This window comes from Pan paniscus, chromosome 18 (assembly GCF_029289425.2).
Source record: "Pan paniscus chromosome 18, NHGRI_mPanPan1-v2.0_pri, whole genome shotgun sequence".
Lineage (NCBI taxonomy): Eukaryota > Metazoa > Chordata > Mammalia > Primates > Hominidae > Pan > Pan paniscus.
The window spans coordinates 31,026,140-31,045,819 of NC_073267.2; the positions used below are offsets into that span (position 1 = coordinate 31,026,140).

The 19,680-nt window shown below is 52.1% G+C and overlaps 1 protein-coding gene across 14 annotated transcripts in view; it reads right to left on the reverse strand.

Moving 5' to 3' along the window:
- LOC117978822 (eukaryotic translation initiation factor 3 subunit C-like) overlaps positions 1–19,680 on the reverse strand; it is a 40,258-nt gene that overhangs the window by 1,324 nt on the left and 19,254 nt on the right. For 6 of the 14 annotated variants that reach the window (XR_010110201.1, XR_010110199.1, XR_010110198.1 and 3 more), the window contains exons 17-21: positions 17,231–17,390; positions 17,067–17,132; positions 16,891–16,978; positions 16,626–16,788; positions 16,378–16,529 (exon numbers count right to left, since the gene is read on the reverse strand). Coding sequence is in view for 2 of the 14 variants with exons in the window: in XM_063597406.1 (XP_063453476.1) it covers positions 16,447–16,529; positions 16,626–16,788; positions 16,891–16,978; positions 17,067–17,132; positions 17,231–17,390 (560 nt within the window). In the remaining 12 variants the exon portion in view is untranslated. Of the gene's footprint in view, positions 1–1,624; positions 4,245–5,921; positions 15,414–16,363; positions 16,530–16,625; positions 16,789–16,890; positions 16,979–17,066; positions 17,133–17,230; positions 17,391–19,680 lie in introns of those variants that run through there. The other 8 variants (XR_010110197.1, XR_010110195.1, XR_010110192.1 and 5 more) reach the window with 7 other exon arrangements.

A 19,680-nucleotide genomic window follows, 5' to 3' on the forward strand; every position in this document is an offset into this window, starting at 1 on the left:
CACCTCTTTATGTCTGCACTTCCCTCTCCATAAACTATATATAATGAGAATCCTTAGCTCATTCAGTTGTGGTGAGGGGTGAATGATTTGGCACACAATCCCAGCTACTCGGGAGGCTGAGGCATGAGAATCGCTTGAATCTGGGAGGCAGAGGTTGCAGTGAGCCAAAATTGTGCCACTGCACTCCAGCCTGGGCGAGACTGAGACTGTGTCTCAGAAATAAAAATAAAAATAAACAAAAATCAATGAACTAAAAACCAATTTCTAGTGGTTTCTAATAAGGAAAAAATGGTTCAAAAAACTGCCAAGCAAGATCAAGCAAAACAAAAAAATCTATTAAGATAATGTTTTTATAACTCGTATTTAAAACATTGTTGATTCATTCTTTATTTTTATTTTGAGACGGAGTCTCACTCTGTCACCCAGGCTGGAGTGCAGTGGCAGGATCTCCGCTCAGTTCAAGCGATTCTCCTGCCTCACCCTCCCGAGTAGCTGGGATTACAGGCGCCCGCCACCACGCCCAGCTAGTTTTTGTATTTGTAGCAGACACCGGGGTTTCACCATGTTGGCCAGGCTGGTCTCCAACTCTCGATTTCAGGTGATCACCCCCTGCCTGGGCCTCCCAAAGTGCTGGGATTACAGGCTTGAGCCGTCACGCCTGGCCCTTGTTTTGTTTTCTAGATTGAAGAAAGTTTTTTCTCAGAAGTTATCTAGAATTTACACCGATTTGGTAAAGCACACTTTTGTGAACAAAGGTGGGTGGAAGCGTTTGTTTTTCCTCCCTATTTGATCCTTCTAAAGTTTGGAAACTATTCATAAATATTCTTATTTTCATGTACATATGTTCTCTTTATAAGCAGGCTACAATCAGAAAGATTGGTTATATTATCAAGGCTTTGACTGAAACATCCTATTTAAGAACATACAGAAAATTCCTGGCTTTGAGTTTGCAGCCTTACGTTACAGTCAGGGGGAAACTGTCACTCCCTGCAGGCCTGAGAACCTTAGAGCTTTTCGGGGAGCAACTTGGCAAGGGGGGGTCCCAGCAGCTGCTCGCGGGCAGGAACCATGGGGCACAGCCCCGGGCGACCCTCGGGCCGGCGGGAGCTTCCGCTTCCTGGCGTCTTTCTTCCCCGCCCCGCCGGCTGCTGGGGAAGCGGCGGGCGCCCAGTGCCTGGAGGTCGCTCCCTCGCCTCCTCTGGCTGCGGGAAAGGAGAGGCGGCGGCGGCTGGAGCAGGGTGGGCGGCCTGAGTCGAGAGCCCGGCCGGCCCCCGCGAGGAATATGGCGACCTGCGGCGACCGGAGCAGCAGCGGCGTCAGTTGCTGCACCGCCGACTTCACGGAGCAGCGAAAGCGACTCGCGAGAAGATGCCGCCAAGTGGAACCCGGGCCCTGCGGCCCTGGGAGGGGGCAGCCATGAAGCCCCGGGCGGGGCGCTGGGCGCCAACGAGCGCCACGGCAACCTCCAGACGGCGCCACAGCAACCTCTAGGCAGTGCCCACACCAGCCTACAGGTGGCGCGCCTCGCACTGCACCTGCTGCGGCCGCCCCAGGGTGTGAACTGCGCTGTCAGCAGGGCCGCGCTGACCCGGGCGGCCCAGGCCCGCAGCAGCCGAGGAGCCCAGGGGCACTGCCCGGGGTGACGAGAAGGAGAAGACGGTGCCCCAGAAAAAGGCAAGAGCTCAGAGCTCGGGTCCCCGTGCCAGGAATGGCCAGGAGCAGAAGATGGAGAGGTGGAGATGGAGATGGAGAAGCAGCAGGTGGGAAGGAGCAGCGCTCCACCGGTGGGGTCAACATGCGCTGGCTGAGCTTAGAGTATGAAGAGGATGAAGCAAGGCAGAAAGAGCGGAAATGAGAAGGTGCAATGACACAATGGAGCACAATGCAGAATCCAGCCCTAGGACTCCAATAAAGGCTGTGTTTAATTCCAACTCACACCCTCCCACCCCTAATCAGAGAGGATCACGGGAGAGAGAGGACCCGAGGAACACTGGAACCTGAAGGACAGGAATCTGAGGCCAAGTCTGATTGCTGGAAATTGTGGGAATCAGGAAAGGAGAAACTGAGGCAGAATGGGGGGATGGAGGGTGGTGGTGGGGGGCAGTGAGCTGGGTTAGGAAGGATTAGAAATCAGAACCTTAGGAAGGATCCAGAAAGGAACTGTCCTTAAGAAGGTGCATGCTGCGGCTGGGTACTGTGGCTCACGCCTGTAATCCCAGCACCTTGGGAGGCCGAGGCGGGCAGATCACCTGAGGTCAGGAGTTCGAGACCAGCCTGGCCAACATGGCGAAACCCCATCTCTACTAAAAATACAAAAATTAGCCAGGAGTGGTGGTGTGCACCCGTAATCCCAGCTACTTGGGAGGCTGAGGCAGGGAGAATTGCTTGAACCTGGGAGGTGGGAGTTGCAGTGAGCTGAGATCATGCCACTCCATTGCAGCCTGGGCAACAAGAATGAGATTCTGTTTCAAAAAAAAAAAAAGAAGAAGAAGGTGCATGCTGGGGATGAAGGAATGGGTTCTAAGACTCAGGGAGTGAGGGAAGGGGAGGGACAGGGGTTGGGGGTGCAGTGGGGTGCTAATGCAGCACCCAAACAGAAGAAGACTGGAGGAAAGCAGGGCCCTTCTCCTCCAACTCCAGCTGCTCCTCTGAGTCCCAGGCCACCTGCTCCTGTGTCTGCCGACCTACTGGCCTGTCTCTGAATCCTGCTGGAATGCCATTCCTCCTGATGTCTGCCCTGCCTCAGACCTTTCACTAACACCACCACCCCTACTGCCCAGGGCCCACCACCCCCACTGCCCCCGACCATAGCCTGCCCCTATCCCAGAAGCCCCTGCTTCCAGCCACATGCCCTAGGTGACCTAAAGGGGACCTGGACATGCAGGGGAAGAGGGTGCTCTTCTGGTTCCTCCTGCTTAGGTATCCCAGTCTCGCAATCATGAGTGTGAGTAAATGTTGGATATGACACAGATTCTATTTCTCAAGCTGTTTCACACTGTGGTTTACCTAACAGTGTTTTGTGGGGTCATCGATGGGGATTTGGTTCTCCCTGCAGACCAAGGACCTCAGCGCAGATTTCTTGAGCAGCCTAGAGAGGCTCTGGCCTCACCTGGCCACATCAAGTTCTGGGTCCTGCCTGCCCTGCTTGGCCCAAACACAGCAAGGGTGACAGGAGGGAAACGGGAAAATGGTGACTTTATAATATTGGAAAGGAAGGATTTCATGGCCCAGTGGAACACAACAGAGAACCCAGAAATAAATCCAGGCATTTACAGCCAGCTCATTTTGCACCGAGGCACCAAAAACATACCATGGGGAAACAGATGGTGTCTTCAATAAGTGGTGCTGGGAAAATGAGATATATCTATGTGTGAAGAATAAAACTAGACCCCTGTGCTTCACCACATATAAAAATCAAATCAAAATTAATTAAAAACTTATATGTAAGAAACTACAGGCTGGGCACTGTGGCTCACACCTGTAATCCCAGCCCAGGCCGAGGCGGGAGGATTGCCCGAGCTCAGGCGTTCAAGACCAGCCTGGCCAACATGGCGAAACCCCGTCTCTACTAAAAATACAAAAATTAGCCAGGCGTGGTAGCGCACACTTGTAATCCCAGCTACTAGGGAGGGAGGCGGAAGAATTGCTTGAACCCAAGGGGTGGAGGTTGCAGTGAGCTGGGATTGCGCCACTGCACTCCAGCCTGGGTGACAGAGTGAGACTCCATCTCAAAAGAAAAAAAGAAAAGAAAGGAAAAGAAAAGAAAAGAAAAGAAACTACGAAAATATTAGTAGAAAACATTGGGGAAATGCTTTATAACACTTGTCTAGGCAAAGATTTCTTGAGTAAGACTTCAAAAACACAGACAACCAAAGCAAAAATTGATAAATAGAATTACATCAAGCTAAAAAGCTTCTGCACAGAAAAAAAATTTGTTTAATGAAAATTAAAAATAAATAAAGTAGACCAGGCACGGTAGCTCATGCCTGTAATCCCAGCACTTTGGGAGGCCAAGGCGGGCAGATCACTTGAAGTCAGGAGTTCTAGACCAGCCTGGCCAACATAGTGAAACCCTGTCTCTACTAAAATACAAATAATTAGCTGGGGATGGTGGTGGGTGCCTGTAATCCCCAGCTACTAGGGAGGCTGAGGCAGGAGAACTGCTTGAACCCGGGAAGCGAAGGTTGCAGTGAGCCGAGATTGTGCCACTGCACTCCAACCTGGGCCACAGAGTGAGACTCCGTCTAAAATAAATAAAAAAACAAAGTGAAGAGACAACCCACAGAATGGGAGAAAATTTTTGCAAACTATTCATCCATCAAAGGATTAATACCCAGAACATATAAGAACTCAAAAACAAAAATCCCAAATAATCCCATTAAAAAATGGACAACAGCCACGGCGGGCCGGGCCAGCAGGTCCATGCCTCGCCTGGGGCCCAGGCCCGCTGCCCCGAGCGCGGCGCCCAGCCCGGACCGCATGGACTCGGCCTCGCCCGGTGCTGCCCGCGGCTTGGACCCACAGGACTCTCCGCGCTCGCGCTTCTGGTCCAACTTGTGACCCTCACCAAGGGCCAGGCTGGCCCAGGGCGGGGCGTCATCCAGACCAAAGCCCTGTCATTGCGCTGCCCCGGCCGCCAGCCCCTCAAGAAGCTATAGACGAGACGTAGGTAGCCGTAGTCGGACTGACTACACTGGCCGGGGAGCAGTCCCCTCCGAGCCCCCAGCCGTCCCCCCTCATCGCCCTGCGCCCACCCCCATCGCCCCTGCCCCCGGCGGCGGCCTCGCGTGCGAGGGGGCTCCCTTCACCTCGGTGCCTCAGTTTCCCCAGCTGTAAGATAGGGACAGGGCGACCCAGTGGCGGAGAGGAGCCGGCTGTGGAGCCCTGCCCGCCCCCTGCCCTCTAGGTAGCCCGCCATCTGATGAGGATTGTTATTCTAAGTGCAATACTTGGCCCTCCGGCTTCCCGCTGCTCCCACTGCGCTCACGCAATAACCTGCCCAGCCGCCGTCCACGCGCGTCCCGCGGTGACCTCCCGGAGCAGTGCCCCGGCTCCCTCCAGCACCTGCGCCGAGGGGCGGGCCGTCCTGGCTGCGCAGGGTGCGTGGGTGAGGCTGCAAAGGCTGGAGTCCCGCCGCCGTGATTAATGTACTGACGAACCGAGGCAGCAGTGCCCCCATCACGACCCCCACGCCCCACTAACCCCCACGCCCCCACTCCGCGCAATAAACGACAGCATTGGCAAAAAAAAAAAAAAAAAAGGCAAAAGATCTCAATGGCTATTTTCCAACAGAAGACATACAAGTGGCCAACGGGTATATGCAAACTTAACATCACTAATCATCACAGAAGTGCACATCAAAACCCAGTAAAATTTCATCTAACCTCAACTAAAATGGCGACTATCAAAAAGTCAGAAAACAACAAATGCTGACAAGGACGCAGAGAAACAGGAGCACTCAAACATTCTTGGTGGGAATGTTTTTTGTTTGTTTGTTTGTTTTGAGACAGAGTCTCTCTCTCTGTCGCCCAGGCTGGAGTAGTGCAACGGCGCGGATCTCGGCTCACTGCAACCTCCGCCTCCCGGGTTCCAGCATTCTCCTGCCTCAGCCTCCCGAGTAGCTGGGACTACAGGCGTTTGCCACCACGCCCAGCTGTGTTTTGTGTTTTTAGTACAGATGGGGTTTCACCATTTTGGCCAGGATGTTTTTGATATCTTGACCTCGTTATTCTCCCGCCTCAGCCTCCCAAAGAGCTGGGATTACCAGCGTGAGCCACCACGCCTGGCCGGTGGGAATGTAAAATAGCTTATCCACTACGGAAAACTGCATGGAGGGTCCTCAATAAGCTAAAAATAGAACTACTGTATAATTCGGCAATCACACTGCTGGGTATAAGTCCACAAGAAAGAAACTCAGTATCTCAAAGACACATCTGCACTCCTATGTTTATTGCAGCACTATTCAAAACAGCCAAAATACAAAATCAACCTAAGTATCCATCAACAGATGAATGGACAAAGAAAATGTGGTACATATACACAAAAAGAAAGGATTTGTGAATATACTAAAAGCCATTGAATTGTATGCCTTAAATGGGGAAGTTGTATGCTACGTGAATTCTATTTCAATAAAGTTGTTTTTAAAAAATGTAAGGGGTCAGACACAATGGCTCATGCCTGTAATCACAGCACTTTCAGAGGCCTAGGTGGGTGGATTACGAGGTCAGGAGTTCAAGACCAGCCTGGCCAAGATGATGAGACCCCGTCTCTACTAAAAATGCAAAAATTAGCCAGGGTAGTGGCGGACGCCTGTAATTCCAGCTACTCGGGAGGCCGAGACAGAGAATTGCTTGAACCCAGGAGGCGAAGGTTTCAGTGAGCTGAGATCGTGCCACTACAATCCAGCCTGGGTGACAGAGCAAAACTCAAATAAATAAATAAATAAAATATGGGGCCGGGCACCATGGCTCATGCCTATAATCCCAGCAATTTGGGAAGCTGAAGTAGGTGGATCTTCTGAGGTCAGGAGTTCGAGACCAGCCTGAGCAACAGGGTGAAAGCCTGTCTCTACTAAAAAGACAAAAAATAAGGCAGGCATGGTGGTGCACACCTGTAATCCCAGCTACTCGTGAGGCTGAGGCAGGAGAAGCACTTGAACCTGGGAGGCGGAGGTTGCAGTGAGCTGAGATCACACCATTGCACTTCAGCCTGGGCAACAAGAACGATCACTTTGGGACTGTGATTTTTGAGATTTTAGATGTGAGGGATTTTGATCTTTCAGGATTTAACCTATTTTACAGTTGAGCAGACTGAGCCACAGAGAGGGGATGTGAACTGCCCAAGGTCTCACAGGTGGTAAGTGTTTGTAGCTGGAACCTGAACTAAGGAAGGAGACCACTACTACTCCGGCTGCCCTCCTCCCACCATCTTGCCTAGTTCACAAGACAGGAGGAAAGAGAGAAAGCAAAAATTTAGAAACAAAAGTAAGATAAGTAGCCAGACACCTTGGCACCACCACCTGCCACAGGAGTTAAAAATAATAATGACATCAACCCCTGACCTAAACTACTTGTGTTATCTGTAAATTCCAGACATTGTATGAAAAAGCATTGCAAAACTTTCTGTTCTGTTAGCTGATGCATGTAGCCCCCACTCACCTTCCCCATGCTTGCTCGATTTATCACGACACTTTCACGTGGACCCTTTAAAGTTGTAAGCCTTTAAAAAGGCCAAGAATTTCTTTTTCGGGGAGCTCGGGTCTTAAGACACAAATCTGCTGACGCTCCTGGCCAAATAAACCTTTTCCTTCTTTAATCCGGTGTCTGAGGAGATTTATCTGCAGCTCGTCCTGCTACAGAACCAGGGTCTACCTTGGCAAGGGATTCCACACTGAGTCTCCTCCTGAGAAGCCTGCTCTTGGGGGTTTTGAGGAAATTCATGGTCAGTAAACTGTGTCTCAGGAAATTGTTCCTCTCATGCCGTTAGTACCTCTAATGCATCAGTCAGCATAAACAAGATTATGATGCAGTCACAGGCAACCTCCATTCTCTCTCCCTTTGTTTTGCTTTGTTTCGTTTTATGGAGATAAGAATCTCGCTCTGTTGCCTAGGCAGGAGGGCAGTGGCGTGACCTTGGCTCACTACAACCTCCACCTCCTGGTTCAAGCAATTTTCCTGCCTCAGCCTCCTGAGTAGCTGGGATTACAGGCATGCCCCACCACACCTGGCTAATTTTTGTATTTTTAGTAGAGACGGGGTTTCACTGTGTTAGCCAGGCTGGTCTTGAACTCCTGGCCTGAAGTGATCCACCAGCCTTGGGCTCCCAAAGTGCTGGAATTACAGGCATGAGTCATCCTGCCTGGTGCACCCCCCATTCTCCATAGAGAAATCAACAAAGTCGATTTCTCTCCCACAGGACACATCCACAGCAGCCTTGGATTAGTCTGCATTGTAAACATCCAGAGTCCTGTGGCACAAAAAAAAGAGACATGCCTGGCCACTTACTGACTCTGAAAGTTTCTGCTAAAAAATGACAGGGGTTCAGGCCGGGCGTGGTGGCTCACGCCTGTAATCCCAGCACTTTGGGAGGCCGAGGCGGGCGGATCACAAGGTCAGGAGATCAAGATCATCCTGGCTAACACAGTGAAACCCCGTCTCTACTAAAAACACAAAAATTAGCCAGGCGTTGTGGCAGGCGCCTGTAGTCCCAGCTACTCAGGAGGCTGAGGCAGGAGAATGGTGAGAATCCAGGAGGCGGAGCTTGCAGTGAGCCAAGATTGCGCCACTGCACTCCAGCCTGGGCTACAGAGTGAGTCTCAAAAAGAAAAAACAAAAAGTGACACAGGTTCCTCCCAGCCACATTTCACTGATCAAAGTGGGACACCAGCAAACATTGTAAATGCCAATACAAGCCAGACAGCTGGAAGTTTTTGTTTCCTTTTGCTTTCCTTCTTTTTCCTACCAAGATTCACGCTCTACCTTTCTTCCTTCTTTCAACAACCCATGGTTTCACTTTCTTTACTATAAGAAAATGCTGGCCGGGTGCAGTGGCTCACGCCTGTAATCCTAACACTTTGGGAGGCCGAGGTGAGTGGATCACTTGAGGTCAAGAGTTCAAGACCAGCCTGACCAACATGGTGGAACCCCATCTCTAGTTAAAAAAAAAAAAAAATACAAAATTAGCCAGGTGTGGTGGGGCATGCCTGTAATCCTAGCTACTTGGGAGGCTGAGGCAGGAGAATTGCTTGAAGCCAGGAGGTGGAGGTTGCAGTGAGCTGAGATCACGCCATTGCACTCCAGCCTGGGCAACAAGAGCGAAACTGCATCTCAAAAAAAAGGGGGGCCGGGTGTGGTGGCTCATGCCTGTAATCCCAACACTTTGGGAGGCCAATGCAGGCAGATCATGAGGTCAAGAGATGGAGACCATCCTGGCCAACATGGTGAAACCGTGTCTCTACTAAAAGTACAAAAATTAAGCCGGGCACAGTGGCTCAAGCCTGTAACTCCAGCAGTTTGGGAGGCCAAGGTGGGTGGATCACGAGGTCAGGAGATCGAGACCATGGTGAAACCCCATCTGTACTAAAAATACAAAAAATTAGCCAGGCGTGGTGGCTCATGCCTGTAATCCCAGCTACTCGGGAGGCTGAGGCAGGAGAGTCGCTTGAACCCAGGAGGCAGAGGTTGCGGTGAGCCGAGATAGCACCATTGCACTCCAACCTGGGCAACAAGAATGAAACTCTGTCTAAAAAGAAAAAATAAAAGGCTCTGCATCCCATGACTCATCATGGAAAAGATAAAATGATCCAAATTAAATATGTATTTCTATGCTGACTTATAAATTGCTAAAATAGTTCATAACCAATGTTTTGTTTGTCAAATCCATGTTCCTGGGAAGACAATCAAAGCTTCAGGTGCATTTGGCTACCTCATGGGCAATTTGAACATTTCAATTGTCAATTGTCATTTTCAATGCATGTTTTCTGGTTGCTTTCCCATGCAAGAGGGCTGATATTATAACAGTAGATCTATGGTATGGTGTATTTTCACCAGATACTGAAAGCTTTTTATGGCTGACTGGGGACAATCAATTCCTTCACAATCTAGAACCTGAAGATTGGATCTTCTGAGAACATCAGAGAAAGAATGTCCTTGCCATCCACACTACAGCAAAACTTCAGGACCTTGAACTTTGGGTTCATAATCTCACAAGAGGGAAGTTTTTCGCTGGAAGAAGATGGCATCCTTGATGTGAACAGCTTTTCCCAAGATCACAGATCAAGACTTCTGGTTTTTATTGTTTTTTTGTTTTTGTTTTTGAGACAGAGACTTTTTTTTTTTTTTGATATGGAGTCTCGGTCTTCTCGCTCCAGCTGGAGTGGAATAGCGCAATCTTGGATCACTGCAACCTTCACCTCCCAAATTCAAGCGATTCTTGTACCTCAGCCTCCTGAGCCGCTGAGACTACAGGCACATGCCACCATGCCTGGTTAATTTTGTGTGTGTGTGTGTGTGTATGTGTCTGTGTCTGTGTGTGTGTGACAGGGTTTTACTCTTGTTGCCCAGGCTGGAGTGCAGTGGTGCGATCTTGGCTCACTGCAATTTCTGCCTCCTAGGTTCAAGTGATTCTCCTGCCTCAGCCTCCTGAGTAGTTGGGTTTATAGGCGCCCAACACCATACCCAGGGAATTTTTTGTATTTTTAGTAGAGACAGGGTTTCATCATGTTGGCCAGGCTGGTCTCAAACTCCTGACCTCAGGTGATCCACCCGCCTCAGTGTCCCAAAGTGCTGGGATTACAGGCGTGAGCCCTGTGCCCATCCTCCGTCCCCCCCCACCCCTCTCTCGACTGAGAGAGAGAGACTGATTGGGGACAATCAACTCTCTCTAGACTGACAGAGAGAGAGAGAGAGGGAGGGAGAGAAAGAGATGGAGTCTGGCTCTCACCCAGGCTGGAGTGCAGTGGAGTGATCTTGGTTCACTGCAACCTCCACCTTCCGTGTTCAAGCGATTCCCGTGCCTCAGCCTCCCAAGTAGCTGGGATTGTAGGTCCGCACCACCACGCCCTGCTAATTTTTGTGTTTTTAGTAGAGACGGCTTCGCCATGTTGGCCAGGCTGGTTTTGAACTCCTGACCTCAGGTGATCCGCCAGCCTCGGCCTTCCAAAGTGCTGGGATTACAGGCATGAGCCACCTCGCGCCCGGCCAAATTAAATAAAATGCTAAAGTAAATTCAGGACTACCCCTCCTCCAAGTCTTCTGTCCCCTTTGGGCGCCCAGGTGAGCGGGGGAGGGGCTGGGGGAATAATAACATCAAAAGAGCGCCTTTTCCTCACTTATTCCGAGGAGACTTTCCTGGGCCTGACTCCCAGTCCTGTCCCCAGCGCCCCGTGGCCTCTCGAGCCCCTTCAGTGACCAAGATGCAGAGATCAGGATGCCTTTGTGCCGCCCCAGGTGCCCACCCCTAGCTGGTTCCGCCTGGGCCCCGAGGGAAGGTGAGGTCGAGGGCCGGGCCGAGGCGTGGCAGCCAGGGTGTGTGTCCGCTGGGCTTGCTGCCTCCGGCGGCCCGGCAGCACCGTCCCACCTCTGCCACCCTCCGATGGGGCCGCTACCTGTGCGCCTGCCAATCATGCTGCTCCTGCGGCTCCCGTAACTACTGCTGCTGCTGCTGCTTGGACCTGGCCCCGGGTCCGGCGAGGGTAAGTGAGAAAGGGGCTTTCCCGGAACTCAGGCGTTACGGGATTCCTCCAGCCCTTCCTAGGGACCCAGCAGCCCTGCCTCCCATCCCTCTTCAAGTTCCTAGTTGCCCTAGAGCCCCCAGCTCGCTCTTCTAATGCTCACCCACACTCTAGGTCCCAGCCCTCTGCAGGGCCCCCCACTCACTCCTCCCAGGGACCCAGAACTAGCCCAGCCCTTCCCCGGGGCCACAGAGTCCTCTCCTGGCTCCCTCCCCTAACCGGCTGTGACCCTCTCCAGCAGCCCAGAAGCTTCCCGCTTGTCCTGATCTGGGGTCCGTGAACTTATCCTTCATTCCACCTGTCCCTGAGATGTGAGACACCAGAGGGTGGGAGGAGCAGGGGCAGAAAGGGCCCGGCTTGGGAGTGGGAGAAGAATATATTGTGCCCCTGTACAACAAACCCCTGTGACCAAAAAAAAAATATAGATCATACTGTCCCTATCTCACTATCCATCATTTGGGGTCACTGTAGAGAGGTCTCCTGGGTGACTGCCCATTTCTGGGGTGCACAGATACATGTAGCCACAGAATACTATGCAGACACCGCCAGCACACAGATGCGCAGGCACAGGACCAGCCCCAGACTCACCTGGCCCTCAGGTGTGCAGCTCACGGTGTGCAGCTCCCACAGGCAAAAATACTGAGATACCGCTAGGGGGACACATGCACACACAGCTCAAGGATACCCGAGACAGCACTCAGGACAATTCAGATGCGCCGTGTACACACACACACACACACACACACACACACACACACACACACACACACACAGAGCAGCACAGACACACATATGTGCACATAGACCCTGGGGCTCACAGGATGCACAGACAACCCTGGCCCTCCCCGAGGAGGCTGCAGTGGGCAGACAGGGCAAACAGACCCCAGCGTGACCTGCCCCACCTATGTTGGCACAGAGGGAGTGTTTTGCTTGGTTATAAGCACAGTGCTCATGCCTGCCCCATGCCTAGAACCCTCCCTCTATAGGGCCGTTGCTAGGGCTCTGAGATACCAGAGAGTGGTCAGGGAGTGTGGCAGGGGAAACTTTGGGGACAGCTTCAGGGTACTGTGTTGGGACTGGGACATTGTCAGGGTGCTCAGAGTGGGCGTGTTCCCTGGGTCTTGGTGGATTTAGAGGTCGAGGGACCATTTCTGGAAGCTCACTGTGTGCCAGGGGAGCTTATATCAGAGATTTTTTTTTTTTTTTTTTTTTAAGACAGAGTCTCACTGTTGCCCAGGCTGGAGTGCAGTGGCACCATTTCAGCTCACTGCAACCTCCACCTCCCAGGTCCAAGAGATTCTCCTGCCTCAGCCTCCTGAGTAGCTGGGACTACAGGCGTGCACCACCACACCTGGCTAATTTTTGTATTTTTAGTAGAGACGGGGTTTCACCATGTTAGCAAGGCTGGTCTCGAACTCCTGACCTCAGGTGATCCACCTGCCTTGGCCTCTGAAAGTGCTGAGATTACAGGTATGAGCCACTGCGCTAGGCCAGAGATCTGCTCTGGAAGACCCCCCAGGCCGGAGGGCACTGCCACAAGCAGACAGTATGGCGAGGGTCCCTATGGCCACCTGACAGGCAGGGTGGATTCTGGAGGGAGGTGGCCTGGGAGCAGGCTGAGGATGGGGTGAGGGCATTTGAGCAGCAGAGTGTCTGCGTGACCAGGCATAACTGGAGGGACAGTAAACAACTCTTGTGTGAGAGGATGAGGGAGGGGTGAGAGGGGCTGACTACCCCCAGGACTTGGGGTGCGTTGAGACTCCTTAGCTTTATCCAGACTCTTGGGAGCCATGGAGGTTTGAGGCAGAGGCGTGGGCTGCTGGGAGAGTGAGGACTCACCATCCAGAGAGGAAGGCGAAGCTTTCAACTCTAAATGCCGTTTTATTTTCGTGTCTCTTTTTTTTTTTTTTTTTTTTGAGATGGAGTTTCACTCTTGTTGCCCAGGCTGGAGTGCAATAGCACGATCTCAGCTTACTGCAACCTCTGCCTCCTGGGTTCAAGCGATTCTCCTGCTTCACCCTCCCAAGTAGCTGGGATTACAGGCATGCGCCACCATGCCTTGCTGATTTTGTATATTTATTAGAAACAGGCTCTCCCTCTCCCTCTCCCTCCCCACAGTCTCCCTCTCCCTCTCTTTCCACGGTCTCCCTCTGATGCCGAGCCGAAGCTGGACTGTACTGCTGCCATCTCGGCTCACTGCAACCTCCCTGCCTCATTCTCCTGCCTCAGCCTGCTGAGTGCCTGCGATTGCAGGCGTGCGCCGCCACGCCTGACTGGTTTTCGTATTTTTTTGGTGGAGACGGGGTTTCGCTGTGTTGGCCGGGCCGGTCTCCAGCTCCTAACCGCTAGTGATCCGCCAGCCTCGGCCTCCCGAGGTGCTGGGATTGCAGACGGAGTCTCGTTCACTCAGTGCTCAATGGTGCCCAGGCTGGAGTGCAGTGCCGTGATCTCGGCTCGCTACAACCTCCACCTCCCAACCGCCTGCCTTGGCCTCCCAAAGTGCCGAGATTGCAGCCTCTGCCCGGCTGCCACCCCGTCTGGGAAGTGAGGAGCGTCTCTGCCTGGCCGCCCATCGTCTGGGATGTGAGGAGCCCCTCTGCCCGGCTGCCCAGTCTGGAAAGTGAGGAGCGTCTCTGCCCGGCCGCCATCCCATCTGGGAGGTGAGGAGCGTCTCTGCCAGGCCGCCCATCGTCTGAGATGTGGGGAGTGCCTCTGCCCGGCCGCAACCCCATCTGGGAGGTGAGGAGCGTCTCTGCCTGGCCGCCCCGTCTGAGAAGTGAGGAGACCCTCTGCCTGGTGACCGCCCCGTCTAAGAAGTGAGGAGCCCCTCCGCCCGGCAGCCACCCCATCCAGGAGGGAGGTGGGGGTCAGCCCCCCCACCCGGCCAGCCGCCCGGTCCGGGAGGGAGGTGGGGCCAGCCCCCGCCCGGCCAGCCGCCCGGTCCGGGAGGGAGGTGGGGGGCAGCCCCCCACCCAGCCGCCACCCTGCCCGGGAGGTGGGCACCTCTGCCCGGCAGCCCCATCTTGGAGGTGAGGAGCCCCTCTGCCTGGCCGCCACCCCATCTGGGAGGTGTACCCAACAGCTCATTGAGAATGGGCCATGATGACGATGGCGGTTTTGTCAAATAGAAAAGGGGGAAATGTGGGGAAAAGAGAGAGAGATCAGATTGTTACTGTGCGTGTGCAGAAAGAAGTAGACATAGGAGACTCCATTTTGTTCTGTACTAAGAAAAATTCTTCTGCCTTGGGATGCTGTTAATCTATAACCTTACCCCCAACCCCGTGCTCTCTGAAACATATGCTGTGTCCACTCAGGGTTAAATGGATTAAGGGCGGTGCAAGATGTGCTTTGTTAAACAGATGCTTGAAGGCAGCGTGCTCGTTAACAGTCATCACCACTCCCTAATCTCAAGTACCCAGGGATACAAACGCTGTGGAAGGCCGCAGGGCCCTCTGCCTAGGAAAACCAGAGACCCTTGTTCACGTTTATCTGCTGACCTTCCCTCCACTATTGTCCTATGACCCTGCCAAATCCCCCTCTCCGATAAACACCCAAGAATGATCAATAAATACTAAAAAAATAAAAATTTTTGTGCCCTGCTACTGGCCTCAAGTGATCGTCCTGCCTCGGCCTCCCACAGTGCTTGGATTTCAGGTGTGAGCCACTGCGCCCAGCCCCAGCTGTGAATTTGTTTATAAAAACCCAGAGCATTGAAAGTTTTAAGAGACGGCCCGGGTAAGTCTCCAGTGCATCTCCTGCACATGCTCCACACGTGCGTTACACTAATCATGCCACTATCTCACTTCTCCAACCCTTTGAGCTTGCACTTTTTCCCTCTGCCTACATCAGTGCTTCTCAAATGTGGTAAAGGATCATTTTTAAAAAATTTCCAATCTAGACCAGGCATGGTGATGCATACCTGTAGTCCCAGTTACTTAGAAGGCTGAGGTGGGAGGATTGCTTGAGTCCAGGAGTTCAAGACCAGCCTGGGCAACACAGCAAGATCCCATGTCTTAAAAAAAAAAATCCAATCTGCTGTGGACCCATACTTACGTAAAATACAATAAGGCCGGGCGCGGTGGCTCACGCCTGTAATCCCAGCACTTTGGGAGGTGGAGGCGGGTGGATCACGAGGTCAGGAGATGGAGACCATCCTGGCTAACATGGCAAAACCCCATCTCTACTAAAAAAAAAAAAAAAAAAAAAAAAAATTTAGCCAGGCGTGGTGTTGGGCGCCTGTAGTCCCAGCTACTTGGGAGGCTGAGGCAGGAGAACGGTGTGAACCCGGGAGGCGGAGCTTGCAGTGAGCTGAGATCGCGCCACTGCACTCCAGCCTGGGCGACAGAGTGAGACTGTCTCAAAAACAAACAAACAAAAAACAAGCAAACAAAAAACACAATAAACTTAAATGATCAGAAAACAACCACATGCTTAGATATCAGAGCAAAGGCCCAGTCTCTCAATGCACCCTCTTACTGATGGCACCTGTCTTGTTATGAACAGGTAACAGTGCATCCACGCTGGTCTAGACCAGCTCTCCCTTCTCCCTGCCTGGTGAACCCTCAGAGTCCAACTGTCACTACTGTGTCCACTATGTCTTCCTGACGTTCCACCCCCGGTCACATCCTCAATACATCTGTGACTTTCTTTTTGAGACGGCGTCTCGCTTTGTTGCCCAGACTGGAGAGCAGTGGTGTGATCTTGGCTCACTGCAACCTCCACCTCATGGGTTCAAGCGATTCTCCTGCCTCAGCCTCCCAAGCGGCTGGGACTACAGGCATGTGCCTCCATGCCCGGCTAATTTTTGTATTTTTAGTAGAGAGGGGGTTTCACTATGTTGGCCAGGCTGGTCTGAAACTCCCAACCTTGTGATCTGCCCACCTGGGCCTCCTAAAGTGCTGGGATTACAGGCATGAGCCACTGCGACTGGCCTTTTAAAACACCCATTATAACTTATGTTACTATAATTTTCTGTTAAATGTCAAAAAGCAGCAGGCTCTTTGAGGTCAGGAACGTGTTCAATTCACCTCTTCATCTGAGCCTTGTGTCTGTCATGTGGTAGCAGCTCAGAAATATAATCAGCAAATGAATGGGCTCAACACACCTTTGTGGCAACAAGCAATCAACCAGAACAACTTTAAACAGACCTTTAGTGACTGAGATGTGGTTTAGGACTTCAAGGTTGGATGGCCTAGGCGGGAAACAGAGTGGAGAGCTCAGTAGGCCGTCTGAGACTGCTGCTGGCGGTAGCCACCGCGGCGCATGTAGCCCTCGTTTTTGCGGTAGCCGTCCTTCTGGTCTGTAGGAGAGAGATGGGAAGGAAGGGCAGGGAATGCCAGGTGAGAGGCGGTGAGGGCACCAGGAGCTGGGCAAGGAGAGGAGCCGAAGTACTCACCTCGGAAGTAGCCCCCGTAGGTGCCCTGCTTGTGGTCAAACACCCGTTCGTTGTTCTCCACCAGGCTGCCCAGCTTCTCGGCCAGCTGCAGAGCCAGGTTCTGCTGGGCAGTGGGCTCAGTGTGGTGCATCACCACTGTCTGTGTTGGCTGGTCCAGGGAGGCCTGACAGGCGCCAAGGCAGAAGAGGGGACATGACACAGATCAGGCCCCTCTGCTCCAATCCCTCCATGGCTCCACCTGCCCGCTTCCCACCCCGGCCCCTACCATCAGCTCCTCATTAATGATCATTTTGCTGATGATGGAGTGCACAGTGGGCAGATCCAGCTCAAACATGTCTGACAGCATCTCCATGCTGGGAAGAAAGAAGGCAGAGGGCAGGGGCAGTCAGGACACTTGCCCACAAGGCTGGGGCCCTTCTGTGTCCCCAGGGCCCCGCCTACCTGATGGAGTCATAGACACTGCTGTAGGTGAAGAGGTAGGTCCTCAGTGACTCTTCCTGGATCTTCCTGTGGGAAGAGGGGACAGAAGACACAACAGGGCCTCAGGGAAGGGGACCAACCAGTCTCTTCTTCCCCGACCCATCATGGCCTCTCTGTCTGCTCACCTAACCAGCATGGTGCGGACTTTGTCAGCCTCGGGGAAAAGGTCCCACACTTTCCCATTCATCTTCTCATTGATGATAAAACTGTGACAGGTCTTCCAGTCACCCATCTTCATGGCCTTGGAGGCAGCGACCACATGTTCCCGCATGGACTCAGGGGGACCTGAAAGGGTGGGAATGAGGCAGGGCCTAGGGAACTTGGGACAAGTTCCATTAGCACTCTTTAAGGAGGAACAGAGGCTGGAGGAGCAAACCATACTAGAGACTCTCCCCACCTCTCCACCAAACAGCCACGTAGTCGCCCAAGCCACTCCATCTGCACAAATGTTTGAACTCAATCAGTCCATAGATGCACTTCAGGGGACTGCCGAAACCCTCAAAAATGTTGACAAATTGTGCACATGTCCTCATGTACATTCTTCCTAGGAAAAAGGCCCACAGCTTTCATCAGATTCTCGTCAGCTTCCTTGACCTAAAAACACCTCTTCCAGCCAGGCGTGGTGGCTCACACCTGTAATAATCCCAGCACTTTGGGAGGCCAAGGCAGGCGGATCATCTGAGGTCAGGAGTTGGAGACCAGCCTGGCCAGCATGGCAAAACCTCGTCTCTACTAAAAATACAAAAATTAGCCAGGCATAGTGGCACACGCCTGTAATCCCAACTACTCGGGAGGCTGAGGCAGGAAAATTGCTTGAACCCGGGAGGCAGAATTTGCAGTGAGCTGAGATCTTGCCACTGCACTCCAGCCTGGGCTACAGAGCGAGACTCTGTCTCAAAAAACAAAACAAAACAAAACAAAACAAAACCACCTCTTCCAGCTCAACTGGAATGGAATTTACCAACCCTTCCTCACTCACATCACCTTCATGAATGGTGCCATTCCCATGCATCAATTACACTGTTGCCAGCTTATTATTCTTCCAAGCAGCTCACTTCTTTTCCTTAAAAAACTTAGCCCCGGTCAAAATTATCTCTAAAATCACAAGTTTATATATTAATTATGAACTCAGGCCCCCAAATACAATCCTAAGACAAGCCAGGAAGGTAAGACATGATACGCCATAGTAACTGGAATTCAGGGTAGACAAAGTGCAAAAGTTCTACGGCTAGAAATGGGTGGCAGACAGTGAAACACAAACACGCAGACTCCACAGCAAGAACGGCAAGCTCAATGCGAACGGGGATCAGGTCCAAATGGAACCATAGGAGCAGGGCTAAGTGTAAGAGTGTAAGGAGAGGCACACAGCCCTCCTGGATGAACCTCCATTTTAACCATATTAACACTTGCAAAAGGCAAGGTTGGTCTGGGCGCGGTGGCTCACACCTGTAATCCCAGCACTTTGGGAAGCCGAGGTGGGCGGGCCACCTGAGGTCAGGAATTCGAGACCAGCCTGGCCAACATGAAGAAACCCCATCTCTACTAAAAATACAAAAAATTAGCTGGACATGGTGGCGGGGGCCTGTAGTCTCAGCTACTCGAGAGGCTGAGGCAGCAGAATCACTTGAACCCAGGAGGTGGAGGTTGCAGTGAGCTGAGACTGAGCCACTGCACTCCAGTCTGGGCAACAGTGAGGCTCCATCTCAAAAAAAAAAAAAAAAAAAAAAAAAGAAAGAAAAAAGCAAGTTTACGGGCTCAAAGAATATTTCTCTATAGGCCGAACAACAGTGCAGGGCTGATGGAAACTGGCTTTTGGAACCACTGTAGGGAGAAATTGAGAGGCAGGGACTGTGGAGAAGCAGACAGCCCTTTCCCATCGCTGCTACTTCAGCTCCAGCCAAGGCTAGCTCTGCAGGAAGGCAGGGCCAGGAGCGACAGATTGCCAATATTCTAAGACATGAAAATTCCGATTTTCATGGGAAATTTCCCCACAAAGTAAATCTCACTACATAAGCCAAACAAAATGTGCCTAAGGGAACTTGCCCTTTAGCCCAAACATACACATGACCAGGAGAGGACAAATCTGTAGGGGGATGTGGCTGTGGACACTGGGCTCAGCTCACTCGTCAAGCCCTCCTGTGGGCCAATGTCACAGGAAGGGCGCAGCTCAATTCCTTTCCAGTGAGTCACCACTCACTGCAACCCTGCAGGATCTGTCTTTCAAAAGGGGCCAAAGGAATCAACATTAGCCTCTTGAACGATAAGGCTCTATGATAGTTGGTTTGGCTGGAATATAATGTACATGAAGGGAAGAAAACGGAAAGAAAGATCAGAGGTACACATGAGCTGCATTAAACTCGGGCAAGTCACTTAACTTCTCTGTGCCTCAGTTTCTCCACTGGGAAAAAGGGTATTACTAGTACCTACCGGCATAGGGTTATTACTAATGCAGATTAAATAATTATTTGTAAAACACTTAGCACAGTGCCAGGCAGAGGAGGTGTCATTAAATCAGATGGAGTCGAGTGGTGGGAGAGTTACTCCCTTCACTTCTCTTAATCCTTATGTGTAATCA